This window comes from Chamaea fasciata, unplaced genomic scaffold (genome assembly GCF_029207755.1).
Source record: "Chamaea fasciata isolate MVZ Bird 193981 ecotype frontalis unplaced genomic scaffold, bChaFas1.0.hap1 SCAF_27, whole genome shotgun sequence".
In the NCBI taxonomy this organism is placed as follows: domain Eukaryota; kingdom Metazoa; phylum Chordata; class Aves; order Passeriformes; family Sylviidae; genus Chamaea; species Chamaea fasciata.
In genome coordinates, this window is record NW_027094112.1 from 2,647,770 (window position 1) to 2,665,552 (window position 17,783).

General features: G+C 49.0%; 1 protein-coding gene across 1 annotated transcript; it reads right to left on the reverse strand.

The window, feature by feature from the left end:
* Positions 1–15,914: 15,914 nt before the first annotated feature.
* Positions 15,915–16,811, reverse strand: LOC136301658 (olfactory receptor 10C1-like). Its single transcript, XM_066204782.1, has one exon. It carries the CDS (start codon positions 16,809–16,811, stop codon positions 15,915–15,917), a length of 897 nt encoding a protein of 298 aa, XP_066060879.1.
* Positions 16,812–17,783: the final 972 nt, after the last annotated feature.

The window sequence follows — 17,783 nt, forward strand, 5'->3', positions numbered from 1 at the left end:
TAGAATTTAGAAACTGAACAGATTTTGAAAAGATCTTCTGAACAGATTATAAAATGTTTCTAAAGAAAATAAGACAGTCTTATGTGTTTATTTTTGACTGATTCTTCTTTCATAGCACTGCCGTCAAAGTTTGCATATTCAGTACTGTCTTCAAATGCTCAGCTATCACTTTTACCCTGTAGAAAAAGAAAAAAAAACATGGCAGATATCTTTTTATGGACTAACCAGTTCAAGTCCCAAAATCATCAGTAGCAACATTTGAATATAACAAAGGTAATTTCTCTGTTACCTGTTGGGGAGTGTTGTGGAAGAAGAGGAAGGGAAAAAACCCCTAAATTATGAGGTCTCCAGAAAAGCTTTCAACTCTGAGCACTCTGCAGTGAAGTAGAAGAGGGGCTTTTCCACAGCTCTTTATACTATTTGTATGTATTTATAAAGTCCACCGAGACTGGCTAGTGCTGATTGGAGCAATAAGGAAGAGCTGTTGGATAAATATGATGCATATGTATGAGTTGACTCACAGCCACCTCTAGTTTTACATAACTTGGAAAGCATTTCTGTATAAACCCAGATATCCTACAGAAATACAAGGTCTGGTTTTACTTTTCAGTAATTACTATTACTTCATAACGCAGCCAGATTAATGACAGAGTTGCCACACAGTTTTCTCAACAAAATTTGAAGGTGAAGCAAAGATGCAGTCTATATTTGTTTGGGGATAAGGGACAAAAGATTCACTCATTACCAATCTTAATTTTTATTGTATCCTATTTAAAGATCTTTTTTTATTTAGCCGTTGTTTGGTTTATTATGTGGTCTCTTATTCAGATCCATCAGCAACCCCACATCACCTCTCTCACCACAATGCCCCTTTCAATGCCAAAGAGATTGATTAAAGGTTGAATTTCTGGCTGATACTCACATTTCCGGTGTTAAGACGTCTCATTCGGTCTGATCCTTTCTGCTCTGACTGTAGGACTGTCTTTCCCCACTTTTATCCTCAGTCATTGACTGTAGGGTGACCTCTGCATCACAGTCATATCCTGTGAACAGCAGAAAGTGATTTTGTAGGGAAGAACCACCTAATGTGATGTAGGTGTCTTCTCTATGGTAAGTGAAAGCTTGAAAGTGCAGTATCTTTGTTTATGTAAACAGAAATATAATAAAGACATATTCCTTATTATGCACCAGCAGCCGGGAAAGTTGAACGGTGCAATGGCCTGCTTAAAACTACCTTGAAGGCACTGGGTGGGGGAACCTTCAAGAATTGGGATATTAATTTAGCAAAGGCCACCTGGTTGGTGAACACTCGAGGTTCCACCAACCGAGCAGGTCCTGCCCAATCTGAGCCCTTGCAAACGACAGAGGGAGATAAGGTTCCAGTGGTACACATGAGAGGTATGCTGGGAAAAACTGTTTGGATTAATCCTGCCTCCAGCAAAGACAATCCCATCCGTGGGGTTGTCTTCGCTCAGGAACCAGGTTGCACCTGGTGGGTGATGCAAAAGGATGGAGAGACCCGATGCATACCTCAAAGGGACCTTGTTTTGGGGTGAACTACCCATGACAATGTGGCTGTATCCATATTTGCATGTATGTATATATATGTATATATATATTAACAGTTTAAACTCAATGTAATATGTTGGTATGGGAAAAGAATTCGGGGTGGATAATGTTGGGGGTTAGGTTTGTTCCTTCTTTCTCTAAAGAATTTTTTCCCCATAAGTTACCAAGGAGACCAAGTGTTGGATACTTGAGAGTACTTAACCGAAACAAAGAGGTGGACAAAGCTGGAAGGGGGAGATAACCAGGTGAAAGACAAAGCTTGAGGCAGCTGAGGGCTCTTCTTTTTCCAGCGTTCGGGGAGGGAGAGAACGGCTGTTGCTGGCTGGAAGAGTTTCACTGTGGCCAAAGGGATCCAGTCCTGGAAAATCTACTATCACCAGTTTGGCCTAAATCCTGAGTTTTCCCGACCACCTGCAGGAGCTGGTCCAGGCCCTGCCTCGCCTTTGGCTTCTTCGGCGCTGCTCCTCTTGCTGCAGCGTGACCCTGCACCCCCTGCGCTGCCGGGACATCCTGCCCCTGCCTGCCGGGACACCCTGCCATCCCAGCTACCAGCCCGGGACTTTTCCACTGTTTCAGCTTGGTGCTCTGAGGATCCTGCAGGGACACCGAGACCGAACTGCCCTGGGTTTTGTGAAACAAAGCCCTCAAGGTTCTTGGTACTGTTTTCGTTTGTTATTAATGCTGTAGATGTTTGGGGGGGGGGATTTTTTGTGTTTGTTTGCTTTGTAATACATACTAGTAAAGAACTGCTATTCCTATTTCCCAAATCTTTGCCTAAGAGCCTCTGATTGTAAATTTATAATTGAAAAAGAAAAAAAAAAAGGTGGAGGGGGGGTTTACACTCTCCATTCCAAAGGAAACTCCAGTTGTTTTTTTTTTTTTTTTTTTATTACCTAGCAAATACCTGTCTTCCCAAACCAAGACAAAATGTTATTATTTTTTTCTGGGGACCTACCTTTAGCTTTCCCAAGGGCTCATTCCATGTCTTGGTCCCCAAAATGAAAAGCCCCCGACACCCCTAATCTTCTTGAAAAACCTTTTCATCCTTTATTCTTTTTCTGCAATCCTTCTTTAGGTGCCCCTTCTTTTTGCAGTAAAAACATTCAGGGGGCTCCCTTTTTGATCTGAAATCCTTATCTGAAGGATTTGTGGGTTTTCTCTGCGTTCTTCTTACCTTATCTCGATAACGTTCTTGTTTTTGCACCTCCTTTACAGCTGCTACCAATACCTTAGCCTGTACCTTTTGCTTTTCTTCATCCCTCCTCATGTATATCTTTTGGGCTTCCCTCAATAATTCCTGCAAGGTTTTCTCCTGCCAATTATCCATTTTTTCCAATTTCCTCCTTATGTCCTCCCAAGATTTTGCAACGAATTGTGTTTTTAAGACTTCCCCGATAAGGGAATTGGGATCCGCTCCGGAATATACCTGTAAACTTTTCCGGAGTCGGTCCAACCAAACGGATGGGGATTCTTCCTTTCCCTGACATTCTCCAAACACTTTACTGATGTTTTGCCCCCTTGGTACTGCTTCCCTTATGCCCTGAATCATGATACTCCTAAAGTCTATCATATTTCGCCCACCTTCCTCGGTCTGAGAATTCCATCCCGGACTTAGGCTAGGCCATTTCAGGTCCCCGGGAGCACCCTGGGGGTTGCGGCGATCCCAATCTCAGATCCCCGCCTGTCGGATCATGTCCCTTTCTTCGGGGTTAAACTGTGATCTTAAACTGGACATGAGGTCTTCGTAAGTGTAAATGCTACCTCCCAGAAAATCATCGAATCTTTCAGCCACCCCAAAAGGATCATCCAATAACCTGCCCATCTCCTTTTTGAAAGCCCTTACATCCCCGGTATTGACTGGAACATTTACAAAACCAATAATCCCAGGGGCCGTGGGCACTTCCCTTAGAGGGAAGAGATGGTGCTTTTCCTCCTCATTCTCGCTTCCTTCCTCGTTCGCTTGCTTCGCCTTTCGTCGGGTTCGGCTAGCAGGGGGGGGAGATCCACTGGAGTCAGTTTTCTGACTCCCGTGGGTTGCGGGGCTGGTGGAGGAGGGAAGAATGGCTGCGGTGAAATCAGAGGCTGTGCCAAGGGACGTGATCCTTCCGATGGCTGTGAGGGAAATGGGGATGGGTTCTGTGAAGGGGCTTGTGGCACTTGTAGTCCCTGAGCCTGCGGGTGTTGTGCCTCTAGGGTTGGAGGAGGCAGCGCCGGGGGTTCTGGTGTGTCTTTCAGAGTTGTGAGAAGAGGTGTATGATTAGAAGGTGTGTCGGGAGGTAGGGGCAAAAGTGGCGGGGGGCAATGGAGTTGTTTTTGAGTCCTGTGGCGTTAAGGTATGTAAGGTTTTGGTCCGGTCCCGCCATCGGGATTCCTTGTGAGGGGCCCGGAGCCGGTGCTGGCTGTATTAAAGGTCCCGGAGGTGCCGAGGGGGACGCCTGAGCCGGTACAGGCGGAGGTGTGGGTCTTAGGTATGGAGGTGGGAGATAGTCAGGGGGATCCCATGTGTCACCCGGAGCTGAGACACCCCTCTTGGATCTTAGAGTAAACAATCCCGTCCTGGATCCTACCCGCAATTTTGCACACATTTTTTCCTCATGGTCTTGTGGTTCTTTATTAGCCACATAGTTACATAAAGCCTTGCAAGTCCATTTTTCAAATGTGCCAAAAGTGGGCCAAATTACATGATTCCTTAACCCTTTTCCTCCCCAAACCTCTATGCAAAAATAAATCATTTTTTCCTTGGACTTACCTTTCCTTTTAGAACATTCCTCCCAATGTTCTAGCATCCATCCCAATGGACTTTCCCGTGGGATCTCGAGGGATTTATCCTCTGATTCTGAACCTTGTTTTTCTTTGGCTTCTTTCTGGAACTTACTCTTTTTCTGTCCCCTTTTCCAAGGGCAGCTCACCTTTTCAGAGGTGTTTTCTTAGCTTTTCGCTAAGAGCCGGTTTCCTCTCCAAGGTGTTTCCACACACACCGGGTCCCACTTTCTGAGCAGGTTTACTTACCCTTTCGGTGAGCTGAGCTGAGGGCTTTTTCCACCAGCGACGGTCCTCTGCCTTGTGTCCTGGCCTCTTACCAAGCCCCTAGGCAAAAGGTTTACCGATTTCCCGAACTCAAAGGAACGTAACCTTCCCTTTTAGCTTTCCCGTGATCGGTCCCCCGGATTCCCCTTGAATCCGGGTTTTATGAGCAAAATGAGTTTTCCCGTTTCCCTTCCCTGTTTGCCGACCAAGTCCCTCGCGGGAGATTGGAAATGCAGCGCGCAGGCCCACACCCGGTTCGTGACAAAGCCACGTCTCACTCACTCACCCAAACACACTCACTCCACCCGCAATACTTGCAGCTATTTTCCTGCGTGGAGTCTTCGTGCACGGAGAATTTTACGAGTGAAAGTTTTAGCCGCGGCTCCGAAGGACCTTCCCTGGTCCTTCCTGAGTTCCCTGATATTTCTGGATCCAGAACCTCCTTTCATCGTGGCGTTCAACCTAAATTTGTTCAACCTAAATTTGTTCGTGATACAATAGCTACCACGGGGTTTCCCGTTTTGCGGGGGCCGCCGAAAAAAAATCGGCAGAGGCGCCTTCCCACGCAAAGGGGTTCCGCAGCACCGATATTGTATCCGAGTCACGGCACCAGTTTGTTTTAAATGATCAGAGCCAATTTCCAAAATCAAAGATTTAGTTAACAAATTTGAAAAGCAATTTCGGGGACAACATCGATCGAATGTTGGGTGAACAATCCAGGAGCAGCAAAGGGTGCTTCTCCAGAGTACTGCCCACGCATTCGGGGTCTCAGGGGAGGTGTTTTAGACCATTTTTCTACCCTGAGCCGTAAACAAGACGGTAACGAACCCGAAGAATATGACATCATATACATAATACAATCATTGGAATGTCCGGTATCCCACAAGGAATATCTGAAAGAGTTTCCTGAGAAATTAAAAAGATGTCTGAATGAAAAAGTCTCCGAATCTTCTGTCGGGAGGTTTCTGCCGCCCTCCACCCAGATTGGTATGGGATCTCCTGATGAACTGTGAAGATGTGGTCAGCCCGCGATTAATGGGTCGTTTCCCGGTTATGTCTCTGGCAGATGTCGAGGTAACACCTTTGGACTGTGAAAAGACCGTGGTGTGGAAAGAGATGCCCTGGAACTGTTTCCAGGAATTCAGGGGTTTTTACATTACACTGTAAAGTTTTAATACACACAACTTTAATCCATGCATTTAATGCTATGTATCTATTACATGATCTTCCATTCTGCTTCAGCCAAGGCCACAATCTGCCTGCACCAGCCCCGGGGCGCCCTGACTTTGAAAGGCGTCACTGGGGCATGGAAAGCCTCCTCTTCCTTGCCGCAGGGAGCTGGGCTCTGCACTGCACAAAGCGGCTGCGGAGGTCATAGCCCAGCTCACTCAGCCTGGGCCCGGATGGCTCCTGAGCAGCCCCGAGCACTGGAGACTGCCTCAAGCCTAGCACTGCACTCTCAACAAGGCTTTGGTGACAATGTGGAGGATCTGTAGTCTGCCTCCTCCTCTTCCTCGGCAGGGACTCGTGGTCAGTGTGCTGCACAAAGCGGCTGCGGAGGTCGTAGCTGCCCAGCACGGATCCGCTCGTGTCTCTGGGCCACAGCGGGGTTTGCTCCTCAGCAGCCCTGGGGGCACCAGCGCACCACCAGCTCCTGCTGGAAGGTCCTGAAGCTGCCCCGTTCCCAGAAGCGTGGTCACAGCTTGCAGGGTCCCTTCTCTCTGCAGGGTGCTCACAGTCCATGGTGTCCACAGAGCAGCTGTGGCTGTCCCTGCCCCACAGCGGGGATCTGCTCCAGGCCTGCTCCCTGCCAAGCTCTTCCACAGCCACCAGCATGTCCTGGAAAGAGAACAGTGGAGAGTTGCTGCCCTTCCCTCCTGAAAGGGCCACAGTCAGTGGGGAACCCCCACAAGTTCTGGGAGGGGACATTTCCGAGCCTCACAAAGGCTCTTCTGGAGGGCTGACAAGGCCGAAGGGCCAAAGGCCCACACATGGGATGGATCCAGATGGGATGAATCCAGGTGGGATGCTTTGAGAGGAAGCAGCATTATGGCTGAGAAGAATGCTGCAGGGTGGGACGGGGAAAAGGAAAAATGCTGCGATCCTAGCAAGAAATCCACTGCTCCTCTGGTGCCCTGGCCCTCCATCCCAGAGTTACCTTTATCGTGCCCAGCAGCCCCTGTGGGCCAACAGAAGCCGCCTGCTTGCTGCTGGCTGCTGCCCAGTGGCTGAGGAAGGGAGTGGCATATGGTGGTGCCTGTGAGGAAGAAGCCTTCTCTACAATCTTCAGATCAGAGCATCTGGAGAAAAAAAGGGTCATCTCAGTTTAGGGCTGTTGGCGCAGCCTCCTCTGGGGTTCAGTCGTTTTCTTGCAGAGGTTTCTGTCACAGAAGACTTAACCAAGGCCACTGCTGGCAAGTTCAGCTAGAGCCTTCCCACCCAGTCTGCTCCTGTCACAGCAAATCCTCACCTTTATACCTTCCACAGCCTCCGTTTCATAAATTCACAGACTTGCTTGGGCGGGAAGGGACCTTAAGGCTCATTTTGTTCCACCCCCCTGACATGGGCAGGAATGCCTTACAGTGGACCAGGCTTCTCCATGCCCTGTCCAACCTGGCCTTGAGCACTTCCAGGGATGGGGCACCCACAACTTCTTTGGGCAGCCCCTTCCACTGTCTCATCACCCTCACACTGAAGCATTTCTTCCTAATATCTAACGTAAACCTGCCCTGGGTCAGCTGAAAACTGATACCCTTCATCCTGTCCAACCCTCCCTGATGAAGAGTCCCTCCCCATCTTCCCTGGAAGGCCCCTTTTAATTCTCTTGCTCTTCTCTACATAAGTCCAGCATCAGAGAGCAGACAAGTTCCATCAGGGCAGCAGCCTGAAGGAGAGACATGGGGTAGTAGAGGTTTCATAGCACTGAATGATGCAGGTAGTGATTGCATTCAGTGACAAAAACACTCTGGAGTATGAGAAGCAAAACAATGAAGAGGGAAAAGGAAATGCCTTCTGAACACATCTGATCCTGGTTGTTACCTGGCATAAAAGAGCAGGTAGGCTTGCTGCCGGAGAGCTGTGTCAAGGCAACAAAGCTCCACAGACTCATCGTTCATCTGGTACCACAGCCCATTGCTGGCCTGTGAAAACAAGGCAAGGATTTCCTCATGGTTTCTGTCCAAAAACACTGGCAGAAAACTAAAACAAATTGTACGTCAAAAAAACACCAGTCCAGCACCTAAAGAGATCTTCTGCCCCAAAACCTTGGCTGTCAGTAGCACTGACGGGAAAGTTTCTTTTCCCCAACACACATTCTCCACATTGGGAAGGAAGGAAGTTGCTCTTTACCTTTGTGTAGCAGAAATAGTGTCCTTCATGGCAGCTGACCCCACTGTGCACCAGGACAGCATACAAGGAGTAAAGGACGGCTTCTCCCTCCGCCTGGGACATGTACGGGCGAAGGTCCAGGTACTCGGGGTACTCCACAATCTGTAGAGACACCAAGAGGGCTCACAAGTGACCCTGATCTGTGGCACAGAACAGCCTGCCACATCCAGGCTCCACAGGTGTGGAAATACATCCTAGGGGCTCATGAACAGCTGGTTTTCCATAAAGCGACATGTCGTGGTTCGGGTGGCCGGAAACTGCTCTTGGCCAAAGCGGCTCTGTTGGAGAAGACAGCTTGCCTGTCTTCCTAAGGGAATCCTCTCCCCAGAAGGGAACATGACTAAGCCAACACGAGTGGCTCGTGACAAGCTCTGGGAAATCTGTTCCAGAAGGAGAAAGCTGCCCAGCAGTTGTGTACACACCTTGTGGATCTTCCCGCCGGTGAAACAGTCAAACCTTTTCAGACACACCGTGAGAACCTTGGGTGCGCAGTGGACTGTGAACGTCTTGGAAGCAGCAGCATACTTCTTACACCTTGAAACCAAGCACAGAGCCCAGTGCTGAAATGCACCCAGTTCTACCCCAAGCTGGACAGGCAAGCTCTCCTGTCTCACACAGCTTTTGTTATTTTAAGGCTATTCACTGCCATATTTTTTAAAAAGCTGCATCTCATCCGTGTGCAGTAAACCTCCAGCAGAAGATGACTTCTGCTCAATGACATGCAGCCCCCTGACACAGGATCTGGTGTTAATATGTTCTCAGTAATCATCTTACTGGCTACATTGAAAGCAGTTTTCACCGTCCAGGTGCTCGGGTGTCACAAAGTCCTCCAGGGCTGCACCGAGGGACAAGGCTGCCTGGGGGAGTAAGAAATGAGCATGCTGAGCTGCAGGAAATTCCCTCACCCAAACATTTCCCAGGAGCTGACAAGAAAAGCCCTGCAGCTGATGCTGAAGAGATCCACCATGAACCCATCCAGAAGGAGGCAGAAAGAGAGGATGATGCTGAACATCTCCCTGTGTCCCAGCAGCTCCTGGAGCCATCAAGAGCACCCTTCCTGTACCACCACTCCTTCCAACTAATGACAGTGTGCAGGGGCAGCAGTGGTGCCAACAATCCAAGCCATCAGCCTGGGAGCCAGACAGGTGTCATGGGAGGGCAAAGGGAAGAGGGACGAGGATATATCAAGGGCGCAGAGAGGATAATGCTGCTTGTCCAGCTTCAAAACAGCACCTACAGAGAGACCAGTGCCACGGCCTCTGCAGGAGGCCATCCATTCCCCTTCCCACCCACCCCCCAGATCTCTTGGTGTTCGCAGTCTACATTTTTAAGGGAAATAAATGTGTTGACTCTGGAAAGCTGCAGGGGCCTTGGGAATGTCTTCAAGCACAACTGCAGAGCCTCTTACCTTGATATCCAAAGGGACATCCAGGAAGGGCTCATAGGAGTCAGAAATGGCTTTGCAGTTGGAGCAGATGACTGCAAGGAAAAATTCAAATGCTGAGCAATGGGAAGCTGACTGGCCATTGCCCATTTACACATTGTACCTTGTCCCACCAGCCCCAGGACCAACTGTCAGGCACAGGCAGACAGAAGGGCACAAGCAATGTCAAAGAGAGCAAGAGTTGTGGAAACGTACCTCTGGATCTCAGAAAGCCCCCAAATATCTGATGGACAAGGGTAGTGGATTGAGAAGAGAGGTCCAAGCTGGAAACAAGAAGTAAGACAGAGCATTATCTCCTCAAAGGGTTTTGCTTGGCCTGAAAGCCCAGGGTTTAGGTTTTCCCTTGAGGGGAGCACATCAAGCAGTCCAAAGGGTTCAGAACTTTGTGAGAGTGATTTGCTTGTGCTTACTTGCTGAATCCACTCAGACAAGCTGTCTGCATGGCATTGACAGTACAGCAGAAGAAATCATGGGCGTCTTCCTCCCTGCCAGGCTCAAAATGTTCTCCAATGCCTAAGAAAGAAGAAGTTTGCAGTTCTCTCTCACAAGAAGGGAAGAAAACCTGTCTAAGCAGCTGGCATGACTTACGTGTCAAAACCCTGAGGACAGTCAGAGGCAGGATGACACTGACAGGGGAATGCATGACCTGGTTAACGTGGGCTTCCATGATGCACAGCATGCAGAAACCCTTCTGGTGACCTGAAGAGGGACACAGGGAAGGTCCTCGGGTTAGCAAAATATCCGCGCAGTGGGATACTCCTTCTCTTCCACTCCCACCCCAGTGCAATACTCCACTCCTCCCAATATCCCAACGATCCCAGGGCATTTTAGTGGGCAGGAGATGTTCTTGAGAGAGATGCTAAACTGACAGTTTTCTGTGCAATAAGCCAAGAGGGTTTAACTTGCAGGAATAAAGACTTGGAGCTAGAAAGAGGTGTCTTTGTGAAGGCTAAGACAGCTGGGCAGGACAAGTGGCTTCTAGGCTAGAGTGTTCAATGAACATAAACTCATGGGGCTGACAAAGGGCTGCTGTTCTCCCAAATGGGATTCCAGGTTCTGGGAATCTTTGGTATTTGATTCAGAGGTTTTCAGGAGATGTTCCAAAAGCACTCACAGGTCCGGCTGTGCTCTCGGGACAGCAGGTAGTTGGCCAGTGGGGGGGTGTAGGTCAGGCACTGCAGGACAGAGTTGAGGAAGCACGTGTTGCCCACATTGAGGAGCCCTGTTCCAGCCCTCTGACTCTGCTGCCAGACCATGCAAATCTTCTCCGGTGGAAAGAGGATCCTTTCTGGAGGAGCCATTCCCTCAGCAACGACTGCAGAGAAACGCCATTTGAAAGGAGATGAGGGGAGGAACAAAAGCACATTTAAACTTTGAATTTTCTACACAAGCAGTCAGGACAACCAGCTCAAACCTTCAACTCCGTATCAGGGGAAGCCTAGCACTGCCATTGAAATTTACTGGTTGGGAAAAGTCTGGTCCCCTGCTTACTTTGCCAAGAGTCCAACAAACCCCAGCTCTGATTTCTGGGCCTCAGGGTACCTCCCTTTCTCACCAGAGTTGCAGATTGCATTGCTTTCCCAGATTGCAACTGATTGTAACTTATTGAAAACGAGCAAGTGCTGATCACAAAAGGTAACTCCAGGATGTCAGACCTCTCTGTGAGCAACGATGCTTCAGAGGCCTGTACATAGTGACACAGGAGAGACAAAAGGTGTTTTCCTGTGACTAATCATAAGCACCTGGCTCAGTCTGGCTGCTCTCAGGAAACATCCCAGAGTTCACTCTAGGATGTGTGCACATCACTCTGGGATCTGACCACCAGTCATGTCAGTTGCCTGTGGGATTCACAAAGTCCAAACCTGCCAGTGAGGCTGTTACTCACAGGAATTGTTCCCTGGTGTGGTCATTGCCTCCTCTCTCAGGAACAGAGGGCACGGCTCTCGATGACCAAGGAGATCAGGACGTGCTCCAGAAAGAGATCAGTGTCAATCCTGTCACCTGATTGCAAAGAAATTACTGCAGCTCACCAAAAGTATAAAAACCCCAAAGAAATACAACCTATGGAACAGCATTTGCCATCAAGACTTTCAGTGATGCTTGTACCAGCTGCTGAACTGCAGGCTCACACCTTTGTGATCAGTGTCAGAGCCCCAGGGCACAGGAGGTTCAAGGCTCCTTCTGAAGTGCCCCAGTGCAGGTTACCTTCTCTGAAGAGGCCCTGCTGCTGCTGTCACAGCATCAACAGCAGACTCTCTGTGGCTTTCCCACCTCCTCTGCAGGAGTGACCAGCTTTCAGCCACTGACTTAACTCCTGCCTTTGCTGCTCTCCTTTTTCCGCCTTTTCTGCCTCCCTCCCCCCTGCAGCAGCCAAGGTGGGCTTTTTGCCATGCTGCACACTACACACTACAGTCACCCCCTAATTAGCTATCCTAGACTATAGTAAAGAAAAGAGAATCAGCAAATAAGGATTCTAGCCTAGGCTGTATCTGGGTAGCCTACGAAGGCGTGACAGCTCAGCCTTCAGCTAGGAAGGTATAAACCAGCCTAGACTTTCATCCCATACCTCCTTCCGCCATCTATCCCAAGAGTCAAATCATGATTACCTTTGACAGGATGAAAGCTGAAGACAACAGTAAACAATACTGGTCAAAAGTAAACAAATTTCTTCAATAGACTGCCACGTCAGTAGCGAAAACCGATGCTGAGTTATCCTGAAGGCCAGCTCTTTTGTTAGCCTGCTTTCAGGATACCAACCCTGAGGTAAGTGGGCTCAGGTGGAGTCATTGGGCAGGTGAGGTCACAATCACTGCAGAGGTGTCACATCTCTGCCCCTCTGTGACACGGGGCCACACAGGGATGAGGCCCATGGAGACCACCGAGCCACGTGGTTCCTGGGCACAGGAACTCACACGGTTCCTGTCACAGGTGGAAGTCACTGAGACACCTGCTGATGAAGGGGGGAGTTAATTTCATTGACAGGCTGGCAGTGCTGCCACTCCTTCATCCAATAGGGTGAAGTTTAATAAATCCAAGTACCGAGTCCTGCATTCTGGCCACAAAAACCCCCTGCAACGTTATAGGCTGGGGACGGTGTGGCTGGACAGTGCCCAGGCAGAAAGGGCCCTGGGGGTTCTGGTACACAGCTGACTGAACATGAGCCAGCAGTGTGCCCAGGTGGCCAAGAAGGCCAATGGCTCCTGGCCTGGATCAGGAATGGTGTGGCCAGCAGGAGCAGGGAGGTCATTCTTCCCTTGTACTCAGCATTGGGGAGGCAGCACCTCGAGTGCTGTGTCCACTTCTGGCCCCTCAGTTTAGGACGTGGAGACGCTTGAGCACATCCAGAGGAGGCAATGAGGCTGGTGAGGGGTCTGGAACACAAACCCTGTGAGGAATGACTGAGGGAGCTGGGGATGTTTAGCCTGGAGAAAAGGAGACTCAGAGGTGACCTCATCACTCTCTACAACTCCCTGAAAGGTGGCTGTAGTCAGGTGGTGGTTGGTCTCTTTCTCCAGGCAGCAACTGACAGAACAAGAGGACACAGTCTTAAGCTTCACCAAGGGAAATACAGGCTGGATATTAGGAAAAAAGTTTTTACAGAAAGGATAATAAAGTATTGCAGTGGTCTACCTGGGGAGGTGGTGGATTAAGAAAAGATGCGTTTAAGAAAAGACTGGATGTGACACTTGGTGCCATGGTTTAGTTGAGGTTAGCGTTGGATTGGACTTGATGGTCTTGGAGGTCTCTCCCAACCTAATGATTCTGTGATTCTGTGACTCCTCCCCCAAAGCACAGAGCCCACACAGTGCAGGCCTGCCCAGAGCTGGCACAAGGCCGATCACAGCTCTCTCTGGCATGCAGGCTGCTGGGGATTTCTGTTCCACTCCTCCCAGGCACACTCCTGTGCCTCTGAGGCTCACCCAAGCTGTCACAGGGTCATTCCCAGTGAATTTTATCTGCCCTCAAGGTACACCCATGGCCTGACACTGGACTGGCACCTCCAGAGGCTGTGTTGGGTGAGCCTTGGCTGCCAGGCCCACACCCAGTTGCTGCCTCTCCTGGGCAGCTTTTTAGCAGCTTCACATTCCCTCCTTCCTCCAGGCCTGCTTAGGCTGGGTTTCATCAGACACAGCTTTAGCCAGGTTCCCACTCAGGGTGCTTGGAGGCAGTTCTGTTCCTGCTGCACTTGACCCGCCTGGTTTTGGCCTGTGCAGCAGGCAGTTGGTGTTCCTCGTGCTCCAAGGAGGCAGGCAGCTGGTTGCTATTCACCCCTGATGCCTTAAGATTTTCGCTTTTTTCATAAATTTGTAATCCTGCAATTCTGTAGTGTAGAACTCTAAACTCCATATACAGTGTGGGCTGCTGTCTCCCCATTTTGGTCAGACACAACAATTCCTCTCCAGGCCTGGCAATCAAGGACACCTCACTGCCTCAGGCCCTGAGAAATGGAAACAAAAGTCAGTTGGGGGGAGCAAACTGGGAGTAACTTCATTACCCGAAGCTGGAAGAGGAAGATTAAGCCCCGATATGCAAATGGACCAACCTCATAAAAGTGTGAAAACCCGTGACCCGGGGTCCATTATTGGGTGTAGCCCTTGGGGGCCTTTTTCTGCCCTACATGTACCTGAAGGCCTTTCAATAGATAGAACAGCTTTTTACTCCCAAAACAGCTGGGAGCTGCTTTGGGGCGGCTTGGGGACATTTTGGTCACTTGCAGGGAGGCTCGGGAGGCCTTGGAGTTCCCCTGCCTGCTCCAGACCCAAAGTGCTGGGAGTTTTCTCTCTCTCCCTGCCCTCTTCCCTCCCCAGCCCACGCGCTCCCAGAGCTGTCCCTGGGGCTCTGCGTGGGGCGGGCCGGGCGGTGCTCCCGTCCCAGGCCAAGCCATTCCTTGGTGTGGCTTTGACCTTCCCCAGCCAGACTGCTGCAGGAGCGCCAGGCTCTTCTGGGGAATTGGGGCTGAATCGTAGAAGAAGGACTTCACCATTAGAAAATTGTAAAGCAGTAATGTTTTATTTCCAGCTGGGACACACTGGGGGATATCTCCTCCAACGTCTGCGTACCTGGTGAGGAAAAGCTCCAGGTTTAAATACACATTGGTCCCACAAACCCACACCTCCGCACCTGCCCATTTCCCGCCTTTTCTCATTTCCTATTCTGATTAGCTGTCACACCTCCTGGCGGTTGTGACTTGGGGTCTCGGGAGGAAGGCCAACGTCTTCTTCAGGTTGATCTTCACTTCTGGGCAGGCGCACTGGAGGTTTGGCTATTTTTCAGGTCACTTTGCTCTTGCCAAAGATGAAGAGCTTGATTTTGTTGGATTCAAGCCACAAAGTTCTGCTTTATCAATTTTTGATAAACACCTAGGTCCCGCTTTGCTGAGTTTCACCAATATACATCTTACCTATATGACTTCTACCTAGTAACTACCTAACAACCAAGCTTAATAGCTGATCTTCTATGTGTCCTCAGTACAGGCTGTTTCTCTACTTCTACAAAATCACCAAAAGCTGCTTCTAAAATCTCGTCTTTTCATATCCATAAACGTCCCCCATATCAGGGCTGTTTTGGAGACTCAGCCAGAGCCTTGCTTTGGGGACTGGGACAGGTCCAGCAGCACAAAGCCAGCTCAGGGGCACTGAGCAGGACACAAAATCTGCTACAGAGGTGCCACTGGCCCCAAGAGCAAATGAGGAAATGTTCCTCCCCCTGCAGGTCAGAGGGAGCAGTGGGTGTCATCAGTGGGGTTTGATGTAAGGTGGAGGTTGGAGCAGGCTGTAAAAGGGACTGGCTGGAGGAGGGCAAGGCTGGACACTGCAGTGGTCGGTGTGACACGGAGCTGTGGCAGGCCTGGTCAGTGCAGGTCAGAGGCTCGGGCACCTCTGTTTGGAGGCACAGGGCACCTCAGGGGCTGGAGCCTAGCTGCTGTCAGGAGAGGCTGCACTCAGCAGTGCCTCTGGAGTTGAGAATCTCTCTCTGATTCCCTCGTGGCTCTTGTGCCACTTCCCAAACAGCACAGAGAAACCCACCTCTGCCTTCAGTGTGCTTTGAGAAAGCCCAGCTCAGATCTGCCTCTTTTTCTAGAGCGGGAATTTCTCTTTCTCCACAGGCTGCAGAACCCAGGAGCAGGTTGCAAAGTGTGGACAGCTGGATGTTTTCAGTGACCACTGGGGCTTTGGGCCTGTGTAAATCCATGGGGCAGAGGGTGGAGGATGCTGGGATCAAGTGCCAGGATCCTTGTCTGCAAGCTGCAGTGGAGTGCATTGTGTAATTCCTGAAGCAGAGATGCTCACCTGCCTCTCCCATCAAGTGGGTTTGCATTTCGAGGTCCTGTATTTCTTTCTTGTTGTCTTTCGCAAATCCAGGCAAAAATGCGCATTTTATTTCAGTTCTTCCCCTCACCTAATCCCCTACCCAGCACCTTGCTGAACTCTCCTGGGGTGCTGCTGACTCCTAGGCTTGTGTCATATGTCCTTTCTCGAGGATTATTTTATTCAGCAAACTCCCTGGGGAGGACAGGAAAGCTGCAGAGGTGAGCCCAGATGTCAGCGCAGAGCCTGGGTGTCCTGAGGCAGGACGTGGAGCTGATGCAGGCCAAAACTGGCCCAGGCAGGTACATGGAGCTTGCAGTGCCATAAAAAAGAGCCACAACCAAGAGGTGTGAGGAGCAAGTGGAAAACGCTTTCTGTCGGCTCTCAGCTGATGCCATGTGAAGACTTGTGGAGATTATACGAATATAGGAATAAATGATCAGTAAGAAAGGGCTGAGAATAGCAAAGACAGCCACCACAATGACTTGGATTTCTCTTTGGAAAGTGTTGCCACAGTGCAGGTCCAGGAAAGGCTGAATCTCACAGAAGAAGCGGTCGATGGTAGAGCCACACAGGGGTGAGCTGAACGTTGTGAGGGTGTGAACCAAGGCCACAGCAGCTCCACAGATGTAACTCCCAGCCACCAGGCTCCTGCAGACCCTGCTGCTCATGATGATTGTGTAATGCAAGGGGTAGCAAATGGCAAAATAACGATCCAGGGACATGGCAGCCAAGAGAAAACATTCAGCAACTCCAAAGAAAAGGAAGAAAAACATTTGCAGTGCACATCTTGTCTGGGAAATACTTACTGTTCCCACCAGCAGGTTCTCCAGAATAGTTGGGATAATGACTGATAAATAGCAGATATCCAAACAGGACAGCTGAGTGAGGAAGAAGTACATGGGGGTATGAAGGGTATTGTCACTGTTTATAATGAAAACTATCACTGTGTTAGCCATCAAGGTGAGGATATAAAGAGATAATAAAACTACAAAGAGCAAAGGGTGCAAATGAGAGATTTCAGGAAAACCCAGGAGTCTGAATTCACTCAATCCACTGAGGTTCCCAATGATCATCCTTCTTTGGTGCTTTGTAGAACGCGCTTCGTTTTAGTGCTCAGCAGCTGATGAAGCTGCAAACAGCCAGGCAAATCTGCAATCAAAACACAACTGGCTGCTTGAAAAGACAAAAGGATGACTAGAATTTAGAAACTGAACAGATTTTGAAAAGATCTTCTGAACAGATTATAAAATGTTTCTAAAGAAAATAAGACAGTCTTATGTGTTTATTTTTGACTGATTCTTCTTTCATAGCACTGCCGTCAAAGTTTGCATATTCAGTACTGTCTTCAAATGCTCAGCTATCACTTTTACCCTGTAGAAAAAGAAAAAAAAACATGGCAGATATCTTTTTATGGACTAACCAGTTCAAGTCCCAAAATCATCAGTAGCAACATTTGAATATAACAAAGGTAATTTCTCTGTTACCTGTTGGGGAGTGTTGCGGAAGAAGAGGAAGGGAAAAAACCCCTAAATTATGAGGTCTCCAGAAAAGCTTTCAACTCTGAGCACTCTGCAGTGAAGTAGAAGAGAGGCTTTTCCACAGCTCTTTATACTATTTGTATGTATTTATAAAGTCCACCGAGACTGGCTAGTGCTGATTGGAGCAATAAGGAAGAGCTGTTGGATAAATATGATGCATATGTATGAGTTGACTCACAGCCACCTCTAGTTTTACATAACTTGGAAAGCATTTCTGTATAAACCCAGATATCCTACAGAAATACAAGGTCTGGTTTTACTTTTCAGTAATTACTATTACTTCATAACGCAGCCAGATTAATGACAGAGTTGCCACACAGTTTTCTCAACAAAATTTGAAGGTGAAGCAAAGATGCAGTCTATATTTGTTTGGGGATAAGGGACAAAAGATTCACTCATTACCAATCTTAATTTTTATTGTATCCTATTTAAAGATCTTTTTTTATTTAGCCGTTGTTTGGTTTATTATGTGGTCTCTTATTCAGATCCATCAGCAACCCCACATCA